We start from the raw sequence: 23,199 nt of genomic DNA, 5'->3' as shown, positions 1-23,199 counted from the left end.
TGATGGGACAATGGTCAAGCTTCAGTGAGAAGAAAGCAGCCTAGTAAGTATGTAAAAAATTAAAGGTCCAAATAATATCAAGGAAACTCATCTCTGATGTAATATTCACAGGAAGTGATCTGCTCAAAATTCATCCAAAATTGCTAATTTTAATAAAATTTCCTGCAGTTATTACATTTCCTATTTGGGTTTATTGTACAATTTATCAGTTGCTCTGTGCTGTCACTCAGTCAGGGGTCATCAGTTAACTCAATATTAGACAAGGGGTCCCTTTAGTGAAAAGGTTGGGAATCACTGGTTCAGGTAGATCTGTGGTTGATGCTTTCAGGCTGTGTAAACACAGTGTGGGTCAAAGTTCAATCTTCTGGGCAAAGTTTCTAGCATTTTTGTTGCAGTGGAGAAGGTAAGCACTAACGCCTGTTTGTGGGACACTGTGTTTTCTTTACAATGAGCTGACTGAATCTCAAAGCGTGGATTAGTTGATATTTCTACCACAGGTAAATGGTCTCCCTCCGACTGCTCAGCACATGTTTTTCTAGAAATGAGTGATTTAGCTTTTCAGAATTGTAATTTAAAGTTTGTTGATGTGTCTGTGATCCTCTTAGAGTCTTTGATGAGATATTAGATTAAAGACTGGCACAAAATCAGTCATCAAATCTTGACTAAAATGTTTTCAGAAAAGCGCTGCACTTGGTTTGAGTGATTTGAGCACAGAAAGAGGAGCACTCAGCAGGTTCCATTTATGCAGAGAAGTTTTATTATTTTTTAAAGCAGGTTTCTTATTAGTTTTTTGGTTGCCTGTGTGTGTGTGTGTGTGTGTGTGTGTGTGTGTGTGTGTGTGTGTGTGTGTGTGTGTTTTCAGCTCTGTAAAGAGCGAAGTAATTAGCATTAAACCAAAAAATCTCAACAAATGTATTGTGCCATAATAAGGTAAATCAAAGTTCTAAAGATGGAAATTGACTTACAGGACACAGAACTTCTCATTAAGTGAAAGTAATTACATCTGAAGGAGGCGGTTCCTTTTTTAAGCAGGTGTGTTTGATTTATCCTCCCTGCCACAGGAGACATCATGTGAGTCACTTATGTGCACAAATGCAGTGAAGTGGTGGGGGAAAAAAGACAACAAACAGTCCCCAGCTCTGGAATTTGGGTGCTAGTTTCTAAATGTGGCCCCAAAAGAGGGGGAAGGGCAGTGGGAATTTGTCCCAACTAACTGGAGCAAAGAAAATCCTCACAATGGCTGAATTGGACTTGAGCCTTGTAGTGACAGAGAACACACTGCAGGGTGTGATGCAACTGGGGAGCCTGTTGGATTTTGTTCTTCAGAGGCAGAGGTAATGTTGTTCAGGTTTGATTTTGACAGGGTCTTTGTGTGGGAAGACTGGTCTACAAAATTTAAGTTAGATGCACTGTATATATAGGAAATGTTTCTGAGGCTACAGGGGGGGAATTTAGGAATGAAACCAAGTCCCTATAGTAGTGTGTGGAGGTGTTTCTATCTGCAGAGACTCTGCTCTCCGCCTGTATTTTCTTATTTTCCTCTTATTGTCTGTGTTTGGAATATTTATGGGCGGTCAGGTCATGAGGTCAGGGCTTTGAACAAGGTAGTGACCAGTGCCGAAAGAAGACCACAGCCTTTGGTAAGCTGGGCTGCAGCAGTTATAGAGACTTGAATGGCTCATGTTGGCAGAAGAGAATTTGCTGACGTGTTAAAACCTTTTCATGTTTTCAGGGTTTTCCTTAAAGTCTGGGCAGAATGAGGATGCTGAAGAGAGCGTCTGCACTCATCCTGAGGAGAGGAATCACAACCTATCAGAGCAGACTGGTCAAAAGTGGTAAATGCATCCTCTCATTAGAACTCTAATATTTATAAGTATAATGTGCACACAGTTCATAACAGATAGTAGTAATGATGATCTATGGCTGTAAGTGTCACCTCCTCTTTTAGACAGCCTCTTCAGAGTTCATCCATCTGTATCTCAGGCACTGGCAGAAAACAAACCAGTGGTTGCACTTGAGAGCACCATAATCACACATGGCATGCCTTATCCACACAACTTGAGGTACCCTTCTAAAAGTGTTGGTAAATTCTGATACCAGCAGCTGGGAGTTTTTTTAATCATTGATAATGAAATCCATTAATGCAGCACGGCGAAGGAGGTGGAGGCCATCGTGCGAGCTGAAGGAGCCACTCCAGCCACCGTCGGAGTGATCGATGGTGAAGTGCATGTTGGTTTATCCTCAGAGGAGCTCGACCACCTCGCCCGCTCCAAGAGCTCCCTGAAGGTGTCCCATCGTGATCTGCCCTACGTCATCAGCAAAGTGAGACCGCAACACACTTGACTCGAAGGCCAACCTGGTGCCATCCACTGTGATTACCTGAGTCTGTCACTTATGGTGGTGTTTGGTTTGCTGTCGTGTGTTCTTCTCTTAGGGGCTCTCTGGGGGAACGACAGTGTCAGCCACTATGATTGCAGCACGCCGAGCTGGCATCCCTGTGTTTGTCACAGGAGGCATCGGAGGAGTTCACAGAGACGGAGAGAACAGTAAGAAGACTTATAAACAGCTGACACAAACTGACACCAACTTATTACTCTTAACGAACCATGAAAACAGACTCACTCACTGACTCACTGGTTTTGGCCTCCTTTCACATGGACCATGAACAGTCCTGTCATCAGGTCAATCTGGATATTTTGACAAAGACTATGAACAGAGATGAGGGTGCAAATGTGGTCCAGATTTGATACGAAGGCTTGGTGACAGGACAGTTCACTCTGAGTAAGGCCTCCATTTGTGAGGACACCAAAACTGTCAGGAAGAATAAGTTCATATCACCAGTTAGTCATCAATGAGTAACCAGTGATTATTCCTCCAGCTCTGGACATCAGTGCAGATCTGACAGAGCTCGGCAGGACTCCCATCGCAGTCATCTCTGCTGGTGTAAAGTCTATTCTGGACATCGGTCGCACCCTGGAGTTCCTTGTAAGCATACTCAGATAATCTTGTGCCTGTACAATGAAACTGACACTGTGTTTCCCAATTTGAGTGTGTACTTTAGTTATCCAGATATTTATTAGCAGTCTTTTCCATTTCTTATTGGCTTGTAGTGACTTTTGAGATTTTACATAGATGGGGATGCTTATATCATGACTTCAAGACTTAGATGTAGGGCACTAGCATTAGCATTGTTGCCTCACAGCAAGAGGGTTCCTGGTTCGAACCTCGGGGTGGTTCTTCTGTGCAGAGTTTGCAAGTTCTTTCTGTGTCATCGTGAGTTTTCTCCAGGTACTCCCACTTCCTCCCACAGTCCAATGACATGCAGGTTAATTGGTGACTCTAAATTGGCTGTAGGTGTGAATGTGAATGTGAATGGTTGTCTGTCTCTATGTGTCAGATAGTCTGGAAACATGTCCAGCAGGGACCCCGCCTCTCGCCCAGTGTCAGCTGGGATAGGCTCCAGCCCCCCTGCGACCCCTAACAGGATAGGTGGTTACAGAAAATTAATGAATAGGGCACAAGTGCGAGGTAGGGTGATGCGTAAAACAGACCAGCACTGTGTCATTGCCAAGGCGACGTCCCATCAGCAGAGAAACCGGAGAATGCTGAAAAGCTGTTGTGTAGTGGGTTCACCAAGGCTTTCACACTGAGATTTGGGGCACATGAGATACTGAATATTCACTGTCAGTGAGGTAAATCTCTAAATGGTGCTGGTGACAGTTACTACTGATGAATAGCTGACGTCAGCTTGAGTGGGAGGCTGCAGTACAGTCAGAGTAGAGCAGCATCAGACTGTTCTCTCCAAATAAATCACAGCCTTTAGATCAAACAGTTGGTTATGAAGTGGTTGATTATTGACAGACAACACCTAAAATGATGATACCTGCTGATTCAGTCTAATATTGGGCTACTATGTTGAGTGACTGATCCACTCAGATGGAGGAAGACTGATGGGATGGTGATCAGGCTTCATTTATTTCAGTATCATGTACAGTCAGGCTCAGGCAAAGTCTCAAAACAAATGTGTGTTCAATGATAAATAAATCCATACAGACTTGTAAGAAAAATTGTAATCCAAACACACGTCAGATCTCATTGACATCTATAGGATTTGTGGTTACCTATCCCCAGAAAGGGGCGTGGCCTTGACATTTTGAGAGGTACCTGTATATGCCGGTCTGGTGAGATGTATAGATTGGAACATGCATCAGTTAGTAGTGGGAACATATAGTGAGCGGGTAAAGTTAGCAAGTGCAATAATGTATGGCTGTATCGCTATACAAGTCGACCCATCATTTTAAACTACTTAAATAAAGTCATCAAAATGGGGTAAAATATTACAGAAAAATTATGGTAAAGTTTTGAAAATTCATTGGTAAAAATGTGTGGGATCTTTTCTGAATAGAAGAAAATGTTTTGTCAGGAAAAATTGGATGAATTAATCAATTAAAACACGCATACAGATGTTGGGCAGAGCTGTGTTTAAAGTGGACTCTGGAGACTGTGATGTATTTCTTTTCTTTATATTTGTATCTCTTATTAGGAGACACAGGGTGTCTGTGTGGCCACTTATGGAGGGTCGAGGAATTTTCCAGCCTTCTTCTCTCCACAAAGCGGTTTCAGTTCTCCATACCAAGTCTGCAACCCTGAGGAGGCAGCAAAACTCATCGGTACGTCAACATTTCGTATCTTTGCTGTTAACACACAGGTGTAAAGATTCAACACTTAAACACTTTATGAATGTGATTTTTTTTTTTCATTGTTCAGTGAGCACTCTGTCACTGGGTCTCCAAAGTGGTGTCCTGTTAGCGGTGCCCATCCCAGAGGAGCATGCAGCAGCAGGCCAGATGATTGAGGAAGCCATACAGGCTGCAGTAACGGAGGCAAGGTACAGAGAGTCTCTGCAGCTTTTAATGTGCTGTCCTGTTAATTACTCAGCACTGGAGATACTGGTTCAGTAACATCGCAGGAAGATTTCTGTCTTTGATCTCTTTTAGGCTTTTCACACTGCATTCTCTTCGTTCAGCCTTTAGCTAACTTCGCCCCTTTTCACACATACATTCTTAACCCAGCATTAACCTAAGCCCAGGGCTGTACATTTCAGACTGCACTTCTACTAGCCCTGGGTTAAATGTCAGTTTGAACACCTAACTCACCTTAACATTCTCAAATTATATTGTTTACTTCGCCCTGTTTATTAATGGCAACTTTTAGCCCAGAGTTAAGTCCATTTTCAGGAGATAGCCTTGCAGACTCAAGGCTAACCTTGCTCAAGAGCAGGGTCAACAAGCCTTAGGCTAAAGTTTGGGTTAGCCCACTTTGAATATGTCAGGATTTTCCATCCACATATCCAGGGCCAGGTCGCAGGGGCAGCAGGCTGAGCAAGGCACAACCAGGTGTCCCTCTCCCCAGCAACACTTTCCAGCTCCTCCTGGGGGATCCTAAGGCACCCAGGAGGCATCCTGATCAGATGCCCAAACCACCTCAAACAAACAGGATTGTGCTAGTGTAGCCTGGCCTACTTATGGTCGTATGGTCGACGCTTATCTCTGCTAGAAAAATGATCTCTTTCTGTTCTCTTTTTCATTTACTCAGTGATAAAGGTGTAACAGGAAGAGATGTGACACCATTCATTCTTCAGAAGGTCAGTGAGCTGACTGCAGGAAAGTCCCTTCAGGCCAGTATCCTTTGAAAGTGTGAATCATTGAAGTCAAGAAAACATGATCATATCAAATTCTTTGGAAAGGGAAAACCACAGAGACTGATAAAGTTGTTTCCTTATAGGGCAGACAATGTCACAGTGCAGTGTATTACAACTAAAATATCCTTAACCTGTGATGTTCCGAGACATTGCTCTAATTCATAACAATGCTAAAGTTGGCAGTCAGATAGCCTGCGCACTGTCAAAACAAACGACCGAGAGAAAGACTCGTCGTCATGGACAACACTCATCAGACTCAGAGTCAGATATTGTGAGTATAAACACATATAAGGGACTTGTTTAGTTACATACTGGCACAATACAGAACCCACAGTGCTGTTCTTTTACAGGTCGTCATAGGAGGAATAAATGTTGATTTTATTGCAAAAGGAAGAACCAAAACACTTCATGTAAGTATAGTTTAAAACATATTTATCCACACTACTACAGATCATATAAGGTCATATTATGTAGGTTGCTTCTAAGAAAACTTGTCATCTCTTTCAGTTTGGACAGACAAACCCAGGAAGTGTCTGTCAATCGTTTGGTGGTGTAGGACGGAACATCGCTGGTGTGTTTTTATCTGATTATGTATGTGCATGTTTGCATGAGTACTTCTAATCTGATTGTCTCATACTTCTTTGGTGCTTTTCCTTCCAGACTCTCTGAGTCGATTAGGCCATAAACCCCTGTTCATCTCAGCTACAGGAGCTGATTCTCACAGTGAAGCAGTGTTAAAGTATTGTGAACATATGGTATGTGAACATTAACAGCTGTTTACTACATAAGCATGATTATAATCCCTTTTATTTGAATATGTAAATGTTAAGTTCTTGCCTTTTTTTCTTATTTCTGTAAGAACACAAGTGGTGTGGCCCGACTAGAAGAGCAGCGCACAGCAACTTACTGTGCCGTTATCACTGAGAGTGGAGAGCTGGGTCTTGGACTGGGAGATATGGATGTTCATCAGCAGATCACAGAGCAGTATGTGAGTAAGACTGATGGAGTTATTAATTTTAAGCAAAATTAGCCCACAATTTGTAACTAGCTGTAATCCTTTAAATTTCCATCACATCAAACCCAAATCTTGCAACTATTTATGGTTGGCATTTGTTCTGTTATAGCCAATGAATATATGTTTACACTTATTTCTTATCTCTCAGTATAGTAACTTGCAATGCCACCATTCCCATGCTGGAATGGACAGGAAACCACAAATGAATGTATGGGAGGGAATTTTAAAGATAAGAGCTGCTGCATGCAGACGTCACAGATAATTTGTGGGCATGCTCATATGTATAATGACGTAATGCCTTATGATGATCACGTTCCAGGGGGATCATGCTTTTAGTGTTTTAGCTCCAATGATGTCCAACCCAAAAACATTTTTAAAGTAAAAATACCAAACATTTTCCAGGTGCAGTTCTTAAATGTCAATTTTTCCATTTTTCTTTCACTTCCAAAGATAGTAAACTGGATGTCTCTGGGATTTGCACTGTTGGGCTGACAAAACAAGATATTTGCAGATGACAATTGGGGCTTTTTAATAGTGGGAAATTTTGAAATTTTATAAACCAGAAATGATTAAACAAGAATTAAAAGCCTCAGATTATTTGATAACCAGTATTTATTAGTTGCAGCCCTAATTTATGTCATATTTACCAGACCTAACAACATTGAGATGGCTGTATTGTTTTCACCTTGTAAGTCTGTGTGTGTGTGTGTCTCGCCATGCCAAAATATGGTCCTGATGACACCTATTGTGGCGGGAACCACCACAGAAGCTGTGTCTGTCTGTGGACAGATTTTTGTCAAAGTGATAATTTTGCAACTGTGCAAGATGCAGTCATGAAATTTTAGGTGTGTAGTTGAGACCAAAATGAAGGCCGAGTGTGGTCCACACAAGGGGGGCGGAAGTACGGAGGGGGCCCCTAGCCCCTGACTTTACGCCCCTGGTTACGACACTTTACAAGTGTGTAGATGAGATCACAGTGAAGGCTGAGTTTGAAGATGGGTGTGGTCTAAACAACTGGAAGAAGGGGGATAGGAAGTAGGAAAGGGATTATTGGCCTCCCAACTTTGCACCCCGAGGTCGCGGATCACTGTATTGCAGCTAAAATGGTCCCATAGCATAACAGTCTTTAGTATTTTTCTATATTTGAGCATCCCCTGACATCCTTGTTGCTCTTCTTGTTTTGACAGGTGCTATGAAAATAAAGTTTACTCACTATCCCCTCCCATATTCTGTCTTTGAATATGTTTTAATAGGTGTCACGGTTTGAGAAGCAGCTATCATCAGCCACTCTTGTATGTCTCGACGGAAACATCCCCATCTCCACCATCAACTATGTTTGCTCCATTGCCAGAAAACACAACATCAATGGTAAACATGGGAGATGGTCACTATATGATATTAAATGTTCATGGTCATGAGCTTTCATTCATTTTAATACAGTATAATCAATGTGTGTCACAGTTTGGTATGAGCCAACAGATTCAGATAAGGCTTGTAAGCCTTTCCTGTCAGACGCCTGGAAGTCTCTGTCGTATTCATCTCCAAACCTGGCAGAGTTGTGCACCATGAACAAAACACTGGGCATCCCAACACCTGAAGGTAAACTGTATTACTTAACGGGTGTTTATTAGTTAACCCCCTTTTTTTTTTTACTTCCTCGTGCTCTCAAACATGTTCTGATGTACATTTGTTGCTGTTGTGGTTCCTGTGAAAAATGCAAATAGTGTGACTGAGGATGTGGTTTTGTCTTGTGGGGTGGTAGTGCTGCCGAACTCTCTGGAGGAGGTGCTGAGTGTTGCTGTGGCTCTCTCACGCCCCCTACTGGAGCATCTCCACTGTCTGGTGGTGACTCTGGGAGCGAGTGGAGTGCTGCTGTGCGGAGAGCATGATGCAGGCTCGGTCAACCTGCAGCCAAGAAAACAGAAGAGGGTAAGGCCAACTTATATTCAAGCTGATTGTGATGATGATGACAACAGTGAAAGTGAAGATGGTTACTGCGCTGTGTGTTTGCAGAGGAGGAAGCTCTGTGCTGTTCACTACCCAGCACTGACTGTGACAGCAGAGGAGACAATGAATGTGTCAGGAGCCGGAGATAGGTGCTAAAAATTTACTTGACCTACTTTCTCTTCCCTTTTCTTATTTTAATTCCAAACGGCTTCAGTTTTGTCCACTTTTCATTTCCCATGACCTCTTTCTCTTCCTGTCCCTGTCACACTTTCTCTCATTGTGACACAACAACATTCAAGCAAAAAGAAACTCATCCCCACTCTGTCTGCTCTCTGTTTGCAGTCTCGCAGGTGCTTTAATAACTGGTATCCTTCAGCGGCGAGACACAGACAGCTGTGTTCGGATGGGGCTCCTGGCTGCACGGCTGTCGTTGGCATCACCGCACCCCATCGCCCCCACGCTCACCTTAGACTCTGTGGATCCCAACAAAGCCCAGACTCAGTGCTGGCCCAAACCCAGCTTCATGTGGATAGATTAATTATATTTTCCCAAAAAAATGTTGAGGCATTACTGAAGAAATTTGTGAAGATTGGGTCTATCGTGCCTTAGTCTGTTTGTCATTTTTAGCCTTAAAGAGGAACACCACCTACATTAAGAACTCTGATATGTTATTTCTGTAGTCTAGGGAAGTTCAGTCAATATTTGTGAACATGAGAAGTAAGTCTCAAACTTGTGGTGTCATAGGGTATTAAGTCCGGAGCTGCTCAATAGACAATGAATAGGAGTCTGATTTTATGGACCCACAGAATGTTTTGGGGTTTTTTTTATATCCAAATTAGCTTTATTCTGTTGCGGTGATCTCAGCTCTGACACAGAAAAAGTACACATATACTCAGAACATCCCAGTGGGTGCTGTCAGTGTCATCTAAAACATCTTTACCAATTCATTGTTTAAGGAGCAGCTCCAGACTTTATACCCTATGACATCACTAATTTGAGTTTACTCTATTACTCTAGTTTTTGGATTTGGGAGACAGTTGTTCATGTTTACTAATATTTTTGGACTGTCTTAGACCATAGGAATAACATGTCCGAATTTTGAAAATGGGTGTTGTTCTCCTTTAAAATATGTGATTGGATTCTTGAGAAATCAGAATGTAAGATAGTAACTTGAGTAAATGAATGTAAGAAGATGACACGTTTTACTAAAATCATTGAATCTAAATTGTTTTTAATGTTTCATGTTGTTCTTCTATTCTTCAAAATCAAATAAATAAACCTATTTTTCCTAAACTTTGTTTGAATTCATGATTATAAATACTTTTATAACCATTATAACAATGTATTCTGGTGTTTTTATTCCTCTAGTTTATTTTATACTTTTATTTTATCTTTATTTTTTGTTATTTTATCTTTGATTATTATTTATTGTTTTTTTTTTATCTATTTCATTTATATTTTTATCTCATTTTATCTTCATCTTATTTTACCTTTACTGCTGCCTGTGCTTTTATTGCTGAGCTGACCCGTTCTCTTGTCTAATGCATTTCATTGGATGGTTGACCCTGTGTTAAAATACAAATGACTAACAAAGTAAAACTGAAACGAAACTGAAACGAAACTATATGGGAGAAATAAAATATTTAGTATTGTCGAACTTCCTCTTCAACAACACCACCAAGAGGTTGTCACTTGATATTGTTCGTTTTAGCGGCAGAAAGATATTTAGGGACTTTTATTTTTTTTTTTTAATCTATTTAATTTTTACTTTTATCCTATTTCAATTCTTTTTTTAATCTAATTTTATCTTTATTTTTTCTTATTTTATCTTTGTTTTTTATTTATTTTATATTTTTTAAATCTCATTTTATTTTTATTTTTAGCTATTTTATCTTTATTTATTTTTATCTCTGTTATCTTTATTTTATTTTATCTTATTTATATTTTTAGATTTTATCTTTAGATTTTATCTTATTTTATCTTTATTTTTAGCTATCTTAAATTTATTTTTAGCTATTAAATCTTTACTTTTATTGCATCTGTGTAAACTTACAAAACTGATACAGTAAAAAATTGAAAGTTGAAACTTCTCACGTATGCAAAAACGTAGCAGAACTACAGTGGCCAAAGCAACAATGCGAATGACCCCATCTGGAACGAGCTTCGGTTTGTACGTTCTGGACTACTGTAGAAAAATAATGGCTAGCTCTGTGGAAAAGGATCTGCCATGGATGTATAAAGACAACTGGATACAGTGTTGGAGGCGGGCCCCATTTATTCGAATAAAAGTTGCTCATTGAAACATGACGCAAAACTGCTGCATATTAAATTACCAGAATGATCAGCACTGTTTCCACATTGTGTGACCCACAGAGTAGGCGCACTAGAGACCTCCAGCGGCCGAAAACGTCTTAGTTAAGCACTCTGCTAACTTGAAAGGGTATGAAATGATTTGATCTTGCAGCACATCCAGACTTTCCAAATGCTATTGGATAAAATGGATCAAATCCTGATGGTGAAGTGAGTCATTTTGAGGGGGTTTGATTTTCAGTTATCTCTTTCGGAATGTTATCCAGTGGGAAAATGTCTCTTGGGGCCATTGGACATCACATGAAGGTGTAATTACACTGTTTGGCCACAACAATAATTGGCTACAAAGCCTTGTGCACGTCCTAGCAGCCGAGGACTTGCTCCATATGTGGATATAAATGGCTCATCAGCTCAGGTAACAAAAACACAACAGTTCTTAGTTTCAGGTGATTATACACTAGTTAAAACATAGTTATGAATAGTTACATTTATGCCAATAGATTCCCCAAAATCTTACTCACTGGACCTTTAATGCCAGAGGTGGAGGAAGTACGCAGGTCCTTTTCTAATGTAAAATACTCCTAGTAAAAAAAAGAGAGAGAGAGAGAGAGAAAAAGTGATGAACATGTGTTGAAAATTTTATAATGTTGCTGCTGGTCAAGCTGGAGCTCATTTTAACTACTTATTGTACTGTTGTGTAGTTTAACTACTAACAAAACTTTGCATTTTGTAACTTTTTAATAACTGAGTTAGTGACTAATAACTAAAGCTCTTAATGAATACATTAGCTAGAGTTAAAAAAAAAAAAAAAAGATACACTACTTCCCTCTTAAATGCTGTGGAGCTGAACTAATATAGAAAATAAATTGGCAAATGTCTGTACAGTTAATGATGTGTCCCTTCCGATTTTAAGTCGTCGAAACTTCATTTCCCACGAAGCATTCGTCCATCTGCGCAGACTCAGTCGCACTGAACACTTGCCCCACTCCCTCCTCCCTACTTTAATGCTAGCTAAGATGGTGGTTTGAGCGTAAATTGTCTCCACAATACCAAGAAAAGAAAGGGGCAAAACATCTTTGTAGCCTTTTAATCACAACAGAACAACACAACTACGGTTATCTTAAGTGACCGGCTATAGAAATTTTGACATTTCAGACACATTGGCTCGCAGTCCCCGCCCAATTTGGTGTGACTCCCTTGGAGAGGAATCCTAAGCTAAATACGGACAGGGTAAGTAACGCTAACGTTAGCAGAGCTGCTAGTCGGGCTAGCCAGCTTCCATTCTCCCTTTATAAATAAAGGACAGCTGTGTCTGTCACGATTTTACAGACTGACACCAGAGTATTTTGGAGCTCATTGGATCACTGACCAGGTAATCTTAGTGTCGTGAGAGCAATGTCAGTTGTTTATAGTGCCAACAACTTGCTCCCAGTCCAGCGTTAGCTTGTGTAGGCCGCGTCGTTAGCTTGTCTCCAAGCCCCGTACATTTTGATGATAATGTAGCATGCTAGCTACGCCGATGCTAGCGGTTAGCATAAAGCAAGCTGTCAGTTAATATGTAGGAGAAGGCGTACCGTGGTGTCATACGTATTTTAAAACGGTTAATGGCAGGCATATCAAGTCAATATTCACCCCTGTGTGTTTTAGTTTTGTGATTGGCTTTACTATTGCTCCTAGATACTTGATACTAGTCAGACCGGCTTCTTTTACCAATTCGCGGCTAATGTTAGCTTAGCCTAACGTTAGTCGAATAACATCTGTCATAATGTACGATCCAGAAGACAGAGCAGCTAAAGTTACCAGCCTGGCTAACTAACCATGTATTCCAGCTTCATACACGACTTTACCATTCAGCTGATATGTTGGAGCGAAGCAGCAAAACTGTGACACCCCTGTACATGTACATTTACCATCAAAATGCTGCCAAGAATATGAAACGTTGGCGTTTCTCTGTTATCGTGTTATTCAAGTTTACACTGTCATGTATTATCAATCTGTGTTTGTCATGAGCTCGCCTGCTGGCAGCAGTGTTGTCACGTAGAAACCAGGCTGGTGTCTTACTGCTAACATCATAAAGTTTCATTTGTATGTCAGTCCACTTCGTTGCGTTTCCCTCTAACGTCCATCATGACGATGTGTCTGCTGCTGTCATCCACTGTCAGATACCACAACATCCGCATTATCAAGTTAATGTGATGACAGCTGTTTTTGACGTGTTTTCCAAGATGCTCAGTGAGTTGTCTTTAATTAGGCACATCTGTGATACAGTGTAATACAGTCCTGCAATAACTCAAGCCTTTATGGAGGTTATAATGGTTCCTTTCTATTGAAACTGTTCCAGAGAGGTGTTGATTTGACTTCATGATCATTTTTGGAGGCTGTAGTTTGTGACCTGTTGCAGTTTCCCAAAGCCCAAGGTGACTTCTTCAGATTTCATGTTTTGTTTGAGAATTTGAAAGATATTCAGTTTAATATCAAACAGGACCAAATATTCACATTTAGGAATGTCATTTTTTGGTTTAAAATGACTCATAAATTGATTGTCAACATACTCTCTGTTGATCATCCCATTGTTTCACCTCTGAAATGTATTGACAGCAATTTACAATATTTATTCTACCCTCAGTGGTCTAAATGTAGCACCCACACCATTACAAACATCTCTGCCTACAGCTAGAGCTGGGTATTGATACCTTTCATCTATCAACCGAAATAACCCAGTACCAAGGAGTTTCGAAGCATCTCCAGTCAAATAGTACCTGCGCTCAATCCTTTCTGTATGCAGATCTGGAAATAATGACTATTTGCACAGTATGGTTTTGCTTGCAGTTAATCACCGCAAGCGTTTTAATGGGATGTATAATTGGCCCACTACTGCAGCAGCCATGACCCATACTTTCTGTTGTGTAATGAAATTGAGCGCTGTGTATTGACAGAGTTGGCAGTTAAGCGTGTTGAGATGCCATTTAAACGTTAAAAAGTATGTCTCATCTTCACGCCTGTGTTGTCTGAAGGCAAACTGAATGCTTCCAATCAAATGAAGTATGCAGTCAAAAAAAAGTACTCTATTGGTGTCACTTTAAGGGTACCACTATTTTTAAAGAATGCCCAGCCCTACCTATAGCACAGTGCAGTTCACCAGCATCACAAACTACAGCCTCCAGAGGGACCATACATTTGAATCAAGACCTCCCTGAAGACTCTCATCAAAGAACTAAACATTAAATCCATCATTAATGTAAGATGCATTGCATTAGACTGCAGTAGGTTAGCTGCATCGACCTTATAACCTGGCATCTCAGTATTGTGTTTCATTTGCTGTTGAAAAGAATGGCATAAATACATTCTGGTGTGTTTGGTCTCGGTTTCAGAAGCTGTAAGTGCGGGGACAAGTTCAGTTGATAAAATTTGTAATCATGTCGTGATGGAGCTTTTAAACTAAGCCTCTGTATGTTTTCTTAGCCCTGTGCTCTGTGACAAGCTTAAACACTCACCCTCGCCGCGCCATAGGATGTCCCACAGCCCTGAAATGAAGGACGACCCCATGGAGTGCCCTCTGTGCATGGAGCCGCTGGAGATTGACGACGTCAACTTCTTCCCTTGCACCTGCGGCTATCAGATCTGCCGCTTCTGTTGGCATCGCATCCGCACAGACGAGAACGGTCTCTGCCCCGCCTGCAGAAAGGTGAGGAGATGCCGAGATGGACACAATAGCAGAGGAACTCCTCAAAACTGAGGGGTGATTTGTCTGCTGTGACATAGGAGGGATGATGACATTGAGTGTCCAACACTCAAAGGAGGGAGATAAACTTTTGATCCCACCGCTAAAGTAGCTTGTTCCTCATTTGCTATTTACATCCTCAGCGGTTTGGCTAGCGATGCCTGTTGAACTACCATGTTGACAGCAAAAGGGCTCAGTTACCCACGATCCTTTACAAAGCCACATCATTTAAACTAGGAGCGTATTTGCAAATGTTGGATCATAATTTTTTTTGTGTTTTTGTGTAGCCGTACCCAGAGGACCCCGCCGTGTACAAGCCTCTGTCACAGGAGGAGATCCAAAGGATAAAGAACGAAAAGAAGCAGAAACAGAACGAGAAAAAGCAGAAGGTGACAGAAAACCGAAAGCATCTGGCCAGCGTCAGAGTGGTCCAGAGAAACCTGGTGTTTGTGGTGGGGCTCTCACAGCGACTCGCCGACCCGGAGGTGAGTACAGTTTCACCAGCAGAAATCTCAGTGACTCTTGGAATCTATGACATTGGAGCATGGGAACTGTTTTAGCTTGATGTGAATAAGGCTGTGACACAGATTTATTTTGAAGTTTTCTGTCAGAAAAACATAAATACTTTTGATAGGGAATTATTGTAGTGCAAATTTTAAATCTCTGTCAGTAAAACCTCCCTCTGAAGCCTCAAGTGTAATGTTTGTGTTGAGTATTGTGTATAAGAGTTCACAGTGTACCCAAAACTTTGTGATAAGTCATATATGTTATTTGCTTTGTGCCCACAGGTCCTAAAACGACCAGAGTATTTTGGGAGGTTTGGGAAAATCCATAAAGTGGTCATCAACAATAGCACATCCTACGCAGGTTCACAGGTGAGAGGATCAAATAGACAGGATATACTTGAAATTAATACAGTTATAAACAGTATCATAAATTAATTGATATTTTTTGGAATAGAGAAATTATTTGTCTTCTACCAAGCATACATTTGAAACCCTTGAAATACCAAGATTTGTTGTCTTTTCAGTTACATGTTATTTGGTTGTTTTTCCCCCACTACATATATTATTTTCTTAGTCATCACACTTGCAATGTAAGCAGTAACTAATGCAAATGATTTTTCATTGCTGCCCTGGAACAACACTGTTAACAGAATTAAACTGCCACAGTAGATGTGTTTGACTTGTGTGTTTACTCTAATGTTCTGGTTTTTCAGGGGCCCAGTGCCAGCGCTTATGTCACTTACATCCGCTCTGAAGACGCTCTAAGAGCAATACAGTGTGTGAACAATGTGGTTGTTGATGGCAGAACACTCAAGGTGAGACGTGAACAACTGCTGATCTCATATATGGCTATGCTAATACGTTTTATTTGCATAAAAGCCACATGATAGCATTACTGTATATTTTCTTTCTATCCTTTTATTAAACAACCCGCAGTGTCAGCCACTGCATTTAGACTAAAAGTGCTTGATGTAAGATTCCTAAACTTTGATTTACTTTCATTTACAGATGTTGTTGTCTCATTTCTCCTCTTTCCGTCTCTCTGTTACAGGCTTCTTTAGGCACAACAAAGTACTGCAGTTACTTTCTTAAAAGTATGCAGTGTCCCAAACCTGATTGTATGTATCTACATGAGCTGGGGGATGAAGCAGCTAGCTTTACTAAAGAGGAGATGCAGGTAAAATAGTTGTTTCTCCTTCTGAAATGTAAATTAAACACTCACTCTTTGCTTTGTGTGCTGATTGTGGTTCGTGCTTATAACAAAAAGATAAATGTTGACTCATGTCATCTGTTTTTAGGCGGGAAAACATCAAGAGTATGAGCAGAAACTCCTCCAAGACCTCTATAAAATTAACCCTAGCTTTCTACAACCTCCAGCATGTGGAACAGAGAAGTCAAAGAGTAAATCCAACTCCACACAGAGGTTGGTTTGTTATTTATTTTCCTCTGTGTGCTTCCTTTTATTTCTTCCACTTGTGCTAAGCTTTATGTATTTTTCTGCTGCTTTGCAACAGAACCAACAGTAGCAATGGTAAAGATGGGTGGCCGACGCTGTCAGGACACAACAAACTGGCCAACGGGCTTTCAGAGGACCGCAAGTCCCCTCCGCTGCTAGACTATCTAGACCAAGAAGTTATTACTTCAGATGGGCTAGAAACAGACCTGGGTCCTGGTCAGCGTACAGCCCTGTCGCCCTTCTCCTCTAACTGTGACAGTAACAGGTAATATAATTTACTCCTCAACAATATGTGTCCTTAAAGAAAATTATTTTATTTATTTCTTAATAAGCATATTTTTGTCTTTTTAGTCATCATTTTATTACTACATTTATTGGTATTAATATACAGTATATTTTTTAAAATTATTATTATTATTATGCATTTATTTCTACTTGTTTTCATATTTATAACAACATTACTAATGTACTTAATTTATTTTGTTTGTATCAGTTTTTTATTTTGTTTACTGCCATTTTTACAAATTAAAGAAAACATTGTTCAAAAATAGTTCACTTGTTTATCTGCAGTCCCAGCGACAAACCTCCAGAGTCAATCGGTATGGTGAATGGAGAGACTTTACAACAGGTAAGAAGCCTCAACACTCGTTACATGTAAATGAAGGTGAATCAGGTGTGACAATGACAGTCTCATGAGTGTTTGCCCCTCCCTCTCTCTGTCTCCAGATACCCACCAGTGACTCCCCCTCTCCTCCCCCGGGTTTAACCAAGCCCAGCCTGGTGGTGCCCATCAGCGTGTCAGACCTCACAGCCCGTTCACCCTTTGAGGGAGCGGCAGCTGAGTCCCAGTCACTCTTCTCAGACAACAGTAACTTCAGACATCCTAACCCTCTCCCCGCTGGCCTGCCCCCCTTCCCCAGCTCCCCCCGTGGCAACTCTGACTGGCCCATGACCCCTGAACCACAGAGCCTCTTCACATCAGGTACAGTGGAGATTTAATCAGTTTGTGCTTGAGTGCTTGTGTTTGTGACCCACTGTGTTTTCATGATATCATGACCATCAGAAATATTGACTGTTACAGTGGTGTCTTGGTAATTTAGGTATTTTCTGCTGTTTCAAGTCATCAGTTATTACTAAGTGGTGCATCTCTGGCATCTATGTGGCATTGACAGCTATGTGTTTATGAGCTTTGGATTTCAAAAGATCCTTTTGCATCATAGCATTCATCAGAGGAAGCACAGTGTTGTCAGAGAGACGGTTTGAGTGTTCATTTAAATCAATAATATGATAAACTTTTATTGCATAGCACTTGTCTTGGCAGAGCTACAAAGTGCCTGACATAAGAAAGAATAAAACAATATTAAATCACAAGAATAGAAAGGTAAAACCATAAGAAATTAAGTATTTACAAATGCTTTCATAGTGAATAATGATTGAAAGGATGTCACAGATATAGCCTGTCTGATCTCAATGAATGAAGTGTTTTAAAGGCCCTTTGTCACCAGCTAATCACCTGACCAATTAGTCAAAGAAATCCTACGGCTACTCGACGAAGGCCTCGCCCACAGGAACACGGGTGTTTTTGGAAAAAGGAATTTCCCCTCTTTCATTCTCAAGAAAAATCCTGTTTACAAAAGCACCCATAGAAAAAATCTCTGTCACGACACAACTAAAATGCTGTCAAGAGCACGCCAAACCGACAGAGGGCAATATAACCGTAACCCTAAAGCCACGCAAAGAAGAATGTTGGCCAATCAGAAGCGTGAAACAAGCTATAGCGGAAGGCTACCTGGAGCAGTGACCTCTTTATGCCTCTGTTCCTAAATGTAGTGGAAGATTTACTGTACAATTGTGTGTAAACATGACAAAAGTCCTGTTGGATATGTTAGAAGCAGCACTATTTTGGCCACGTCCACCATTGCACAAAATGTCGGATCATTTGCGATGCCTCACAAAAGCAGATAAGGACATGCACACTGATATTACGAGGCAAAAACTCAGTTTTATCTGTCTACACATCAACATGGCGTGGGTATGAAGGGTCAAAACGCATAGAAAAAGCTACATTTTCAAATATAGACGTGACCATGACAACAAGGCCGAAGAGTTGCTCAGATTGACGACAGCTGCATTAACTTGTCTCTCTTCTTTCCTCACAGACACAATACCAGTGTCTTCCTCCACAGATTGGCAGGCGGCCTTTGGCTTCGGCTCGTCCAGCAAACAACAGGACGACGACCTCGGCTTCGATCCTTTCGACGTCACTCGCAAGGCCTTGGCCGACCTGATAGAGAAGGAGCTGTCGGTGCAGGATCAGAGCCCCTTGTCCCCGGGGCTCTTCCCCCACGGTGGGAGCAATCACGGTCCCAGCCTGCCTCCTCTCAACCCAAACCCCGGCGCCTCACACCACTTCCCCAGCGGCTTACCACGCCTCCCCCAGCTCCACCACAGAGCCGTCTACAGCTCCTTCAGTTTCCCCGGCAGTCAGAACAGCCAGGCCAGTCAGCAGCAGCAGCCAGCCGCAGCCAGACACCCCTGGATGGGCGTCCCGACACGAAATAACCTCACACACTTGAACCACTCAGCCAGTGCTGCCTCACACAGTAATTTCCTGGACCTGAATCTGCCCCCTCAGCACAACACAGGGCTGGGAGGGATCCCCATCTCAGGTACCAGACACCTGGGTCACTGTGGCACCTTTCTGTGTCCTATAGAAGCAGCGCATGTTAACACAGAGATGTGTTGCATAATGAAGTTATTTAATATCACACCATATGTACACAGTCACGCAGCATATTGATATGTGTTTTAATTAGCTTTTATTGACCCTACAGAGGGAACGCAGGTAGATGCAGTTCTGCTACTGACCACTAGTGTGTGATCAAAACACCTGATGAGCTGACATGCCTGCTCTCCTCTCCTCTCCTGCAGAAAACAGTGGCTCTATAGACGGCTTAAATGTGAAAGAGTGGCAGGACGGACTGAGAGCTCTCCTGCCCAACATCAATATCAACTTCGGGGGCCTCCCAAACTCCTCTTCCTCTTCATCCTCCTCATCCTCCAACAGTGTTAACCACATCGGTGGGCCGGCGGGGCCTGCGGGCATCTCACACAGCCTGAGCTGGGACGGCACAGCCAGTTGGATGGACCCTGCTATCATCACAGGTAGAAATTGTTAGTTAATTTCATAATTATTGTTTCTCAGTCACCTTATTGATCTCTTAAGTTGTTGATAAAGCAATAATGCCAAACACTTACTAGTTCCAGCGACTGTTTTATAACATTTTAAAAAGAATAAGAGCTGAAACTAGTTTTTGTTTTCCCTGTTTATTGCCTTGGTTTTTAAAAATGGAAGACAGAAGTCAAAAATGGCCACAGTTTCTTAAAGGGCTTCAAATCTGGACAAATGGAAACTAATTCTCACACTGGAGAAGCATCAAATGTTTTGCATCTGTGAGGAATGACTTAAACATTTGTCATTTATTTAAAATAGTCATCAATTAATCAACTTGTCCTTTCAGCTGTGAATATAATTTGTGTTTTGGATTTGATCTGACAAGACAAATAATTTAAAAAGATGTCACTGTGGCCTGGGTGTAGTTGTGATGGATTATATTTCTTTCTTTTTTTCCTGACCCTTTTTATTGACTTGTAAAGAACAATAAATCTCAATAATGAACAGCAGTGGAATCACTGCTAAAAATATTTATTAGTTGCAGCCTCATTTACATGACAAGAGTGAGTTATTTATTCATGAGGATATTAGAGACAGTGAAAGTGAAACTTAACCGTTCATTAATTGATACAGAAATAGAACAGTGGATTTCTCTTAAAACAGCAGCGCTCTCATTTTAGTGATGATCATTTTTCCGACCCGCTTTAGAGTCCAGCGTTAGGTGTAAAGGTTTGCTTGCACACACCTTTACAGAGGCTGCTCCTCTAATCCATCGATCTGATCTGATCAGCTGAGAGATAAAAAAAACTTATGAAGAGTTAGGGGCCGTACACATGCTGCGTCTTTAACCGCCTGGAAAACGCCTTTTGAGCCAGAATTCAAGAGCACTAAGCAACATTAACAAGCACCGCATCAAAATCTATTTACCTGAAATCCTGAGTGCAGAGCTGATCCTCTAGTTGCTGTTTATAAGTGTGTCAGTCAGTTGTTTATGCATTAGTTGACATAAAGTAACTTACAGTACCAGGTATCCTCACAGTGTCTGTATTGTGTTGTTGTGTTGAAACATGTTTATTTGTCTCCCCCCTGTGTTTGTTATCACTCATGTGTTCTGTGACCTCTCTCTGCCCCCCCCCCCTCAGGCATCCCGGCCTCAGCAGGCAACAGTTTAGACTGTCTCCAGGACGACAACCCACCACACTGGCTCAAGTCCCTGCAGGCGCTCACAGAGATGGACGGTCCGGCCAGCTCAGCAGTGCCCACTCCCCCCCAGCCCCTCCACAGCGGCCTCCTGGACGCCCACCTCCCCCTCCACCACAGAGCCGCCGGCGGCTGGGCTCCTTACCTGCCCCCTCCCACAGCCAACCCTGCCAGCCAGTTCCACTCCCCTCCCCCCGGCTTCCAGACCGCCTTCAGACCCCCGGGACAGCCCGCCACAGAGCTGCTACAGAGTGCCGCTGTGGACCGCCACTGAACACAGACTACAGCAGACACCCATCCATTCCCCCACTACCACTTTATACCCACTCATCCTGTACCCCGCTCCCCCCTCCCCCCCAACGCAATACACACCAATCTGCAGAGTATGAAAAATTATTAACAAAGTAACAAACATGCTTTCTTCTTTTTCTCTTCCTCCTTCCTTTTTGTCTACTCCGAAGGCCTATTTGTTTTTTGTTTGTGGCACACAGGTTATCAGTACCCTTTATCTGCTACCATCACCACTCCTTAGACCTAGTTCTGGGCGCCACGCGGGATTCATTGTGTAGCTCGTTGTTAACGGAGAGCACAAGAAACAGTCTAGCATCGAGCGCCCAGTGGTGACACAAGAGTTAACTCCACAAACTGGCGACGAAACAAATTAGCTGAAGGGAGATCTTTTTTAAGAGTAACTAATGATTAAGCATGAACAACATTTGTGTTTTTTGAAAGTTGAAGTCACGATTAGTTTTCGAGGAATGAAGCAAGCTGTGAATCTGCTCATGAAGCTTTGCCCCAAAGACCCTCATCCTCCCCACTTTAACAGGAGACTGTGAAGCGGTTAACCCTTACAGCTAAGTTGTGAATACGGCGAGGTGAGAGAGAGAGAGAAAAGGGGTTGGCACTTAGCTTTTTTTGAGAGTGGTTTTTAAAAAAAATGTTAAAAAAAAAAAAGAAGCTGAGATTTGGTGATTAGAGAGTGAATGCAGATGACACAGGGGAGTTGAGGGCACAGGCTATGCATGGGCTCCCTGTTAGGTAGGGACACAGATGGCCTGCTTGAGAGGCCACTTGGCCCACATTCCCTTTAGTGGAGAACTCCCACTGGCCCCGTCCTGCTGGAGGGAAAAATTTTGCTGAACCTCTGTATCAGAGGATAGAGCACTGCCTAACCGCAGGGCGCCAGGGCTTTGGGAGATCGTGGCACACATCCTGAGCACTAGGGTTAGACTCTTACTCACAGTGCCACTGTGTGGTACCTACAGTAGCTAGCCCTAACATGGACAGCCACCAAGCTGATAGAACAATGACTGGATGGATGAGGATACGTCAGAAATACTAAAGAGGGTAGCACAGGGTTAACAGGTCCCTTTGTTCGACCCACGAGGGCTTAAACGAGGCCTTAACATGGACAGATGAGAGAAAGGAGCTCGAGTGATTGGAGGGGGGAGTCTAGCGTCAGTATGCAATATTGTATGTGACTTCAGCAGCTGTATGTGAGTGTGTGTCCCCAAAGGAGGGTGCTGCAAGACAATACCAAGTACTGTAGTAGTGATTTAAGGAGCTCTCAGCCTTTTAGGATTTGAGATCCACCTCTCCGACCACCGCCTTTTTTCTTTTTTGAAGTCTTAATTCTGATCCATGTTCGCTCTGTCTCTTTCTCTCTCTCTTACCCACCCACCCCATCCCCAACCCCGCCCCCCCCCCTCCTGCTGTTACCTATTTAACAGTATTCACAAAAATGAACAAACTCATCCAGGAGGAACCAACACAGAGTCATACCGTGGGTTTTAACGTGATGTTGCGCGAGAAAAAAAAAAAAAGAAAACTAAATTGAGGCGCTTAAAAGGAAGTGAACTGTCCTCTGCAGGTCTGGAAAAATGAACCTTAAATAAAACTGAAAACTCAGAGCTGGTGTTTGTCTGCTGTTGTGTTCTCGGCACCCTGATTCAAACATGTGCACTTATAAATATTTAAGCTTTGAAGAACTCACCATCACACTGTGTAGATCTCATTAGGAAGGTCACTATAAATTACTCCTACCTGTTGTTCCAATGTCGTCCACTAGGGGGCAGAACACTTTCTGTCAGTGATGAAGCTCTGCAGTCAAACTTCAGTCGAGCACACACACAAGGTTACACAGAAAGACTCATACTACTGTTATTTAA

At 42.0% G+C, this 23,199-nt stretch overlaps 2 protein-coding genes across 5 annotated transcripts; both read left to right on the top strand.

The window, feature by feature from the left end:
• The first annotated feature begins 419 nt into the window (after nucleotides 1-419).
• zgc:136858 (uncharacterized protein LOC678543 homolog) lies at nucleotides 420-9,927 on the top strand. Of its 4 annotated transcripts, none has more exons than XM_049574016.1 (19): nucleotides 420-497; nucleotides 1,733-1,835; nucleotides 1,949-2,063; nucleotides 2,148-2,322; nucleotides 2,435-2,546; nucleotides 2,879-2,985; nucleotides 4,544-4,670; nucleotides 4,768-4,888; nucleotides 5,596-5,681; nucleotides 5,848-5,972; nucleotides 6,052-6,111; nucleotides 6,209-6,272; nucleotides 6,362-6,456; nucleotides 6,561-6,689; nucleotides 7,970-8,084; nucleotides 8,178-8,315; nucleotides 8,479-8,645; nucleotides 8,730-8,812; nucleotides 9,006-9,927. In XM_049574016.1, exons 2-19 carry the CDS (start codon nucleotides 1,757-1,759, stop codon nucleotides 9,199-9,201), a joined length of 2,094 nt encoding a protein of 697 aa, XP_049429973.1. In that variant the 5' UTR covers nucleotides 420-497; nucleotides 1,733-1,756; the 3' UTR covers nucleotides 9,202-9,927. The 4 variants fall into 4 exon arrangements, with proteins under 4 accessions (XP_049429973.1, XP_049429972.1, XP_049429971.1 ...); XM_049574015.1 differs by lacking the exon at nucleotides 420-497 and adding an exon at nucleotides 1,583-1,640; XM_049574014.1 differs by lacking the exon at nucleotides 420-497 and having other exon boundaries at nucleotides 1,693-1,835; nucleotides 1,953-2,063.
• A 2,031-nt stretch (nucleotides 9,928-11,958) lies between these two features.
• Nucleotides 11,959-22,941, top strand: cnot4a (CCR4-NOT transcription complex, subunit 4a). Its single transcript, XM_049574590.1, has 13 exons — nucleotides 11,959-12,203; nucleotides 14,436-14,658; nucleotides 14,982-15,179; nucleotides 15,483-15,569; nucleotides 15,914-16,015; nucleotides 16,252-16,377; nucleotides 16,499-16,623; nucleotides 16,715-16,921; nucleotides 17,227-17,284; nucleotides 17,383-17,638; nucleotides 18,816-19,325; nucleotides 19,588-19,821; nucleotides 20,974-22,941. The coding sequence occupies exons 2-13, from the start codon at nucleotides 14,485-14,487 to the stop codon at nucleotides 21,303-21,305; spliced, it is 2,409 nt and encodes an 802-aa protein (XP_049430547.1). The 5' UTR covers nucleotides 11,959-12,203; nucleotides 14,436-14,484; the 3' UTR covers nucleotides 21,306-22,941.
• The last annotated feature ends 258 nt before the right edge of the window (nucleotides 22,942-23,199 follow it).

The sequence above is a fragment of the Epinephelus fuscoguttatus genome, linkage group LG4, assembly GCF_011397635.1.
Source record: "Epinephelus fuscoguttatus linkage group LG4, E.fuscoguttatus.final_Chr_v1".
NCBI classification, from domain to species: domain Eukaryota; kingdom Metazoa; phylum Chordata; class Actinopteri; order Perciformes; family Serranidae; genus Epinephelus; species Epinephelus fuscoguttatus.
The sequence above is the reverse complement of the archived record's forward strand: the minus strand, read 5'-3'. Positions and strand labels throughout refer to the sequence as shown.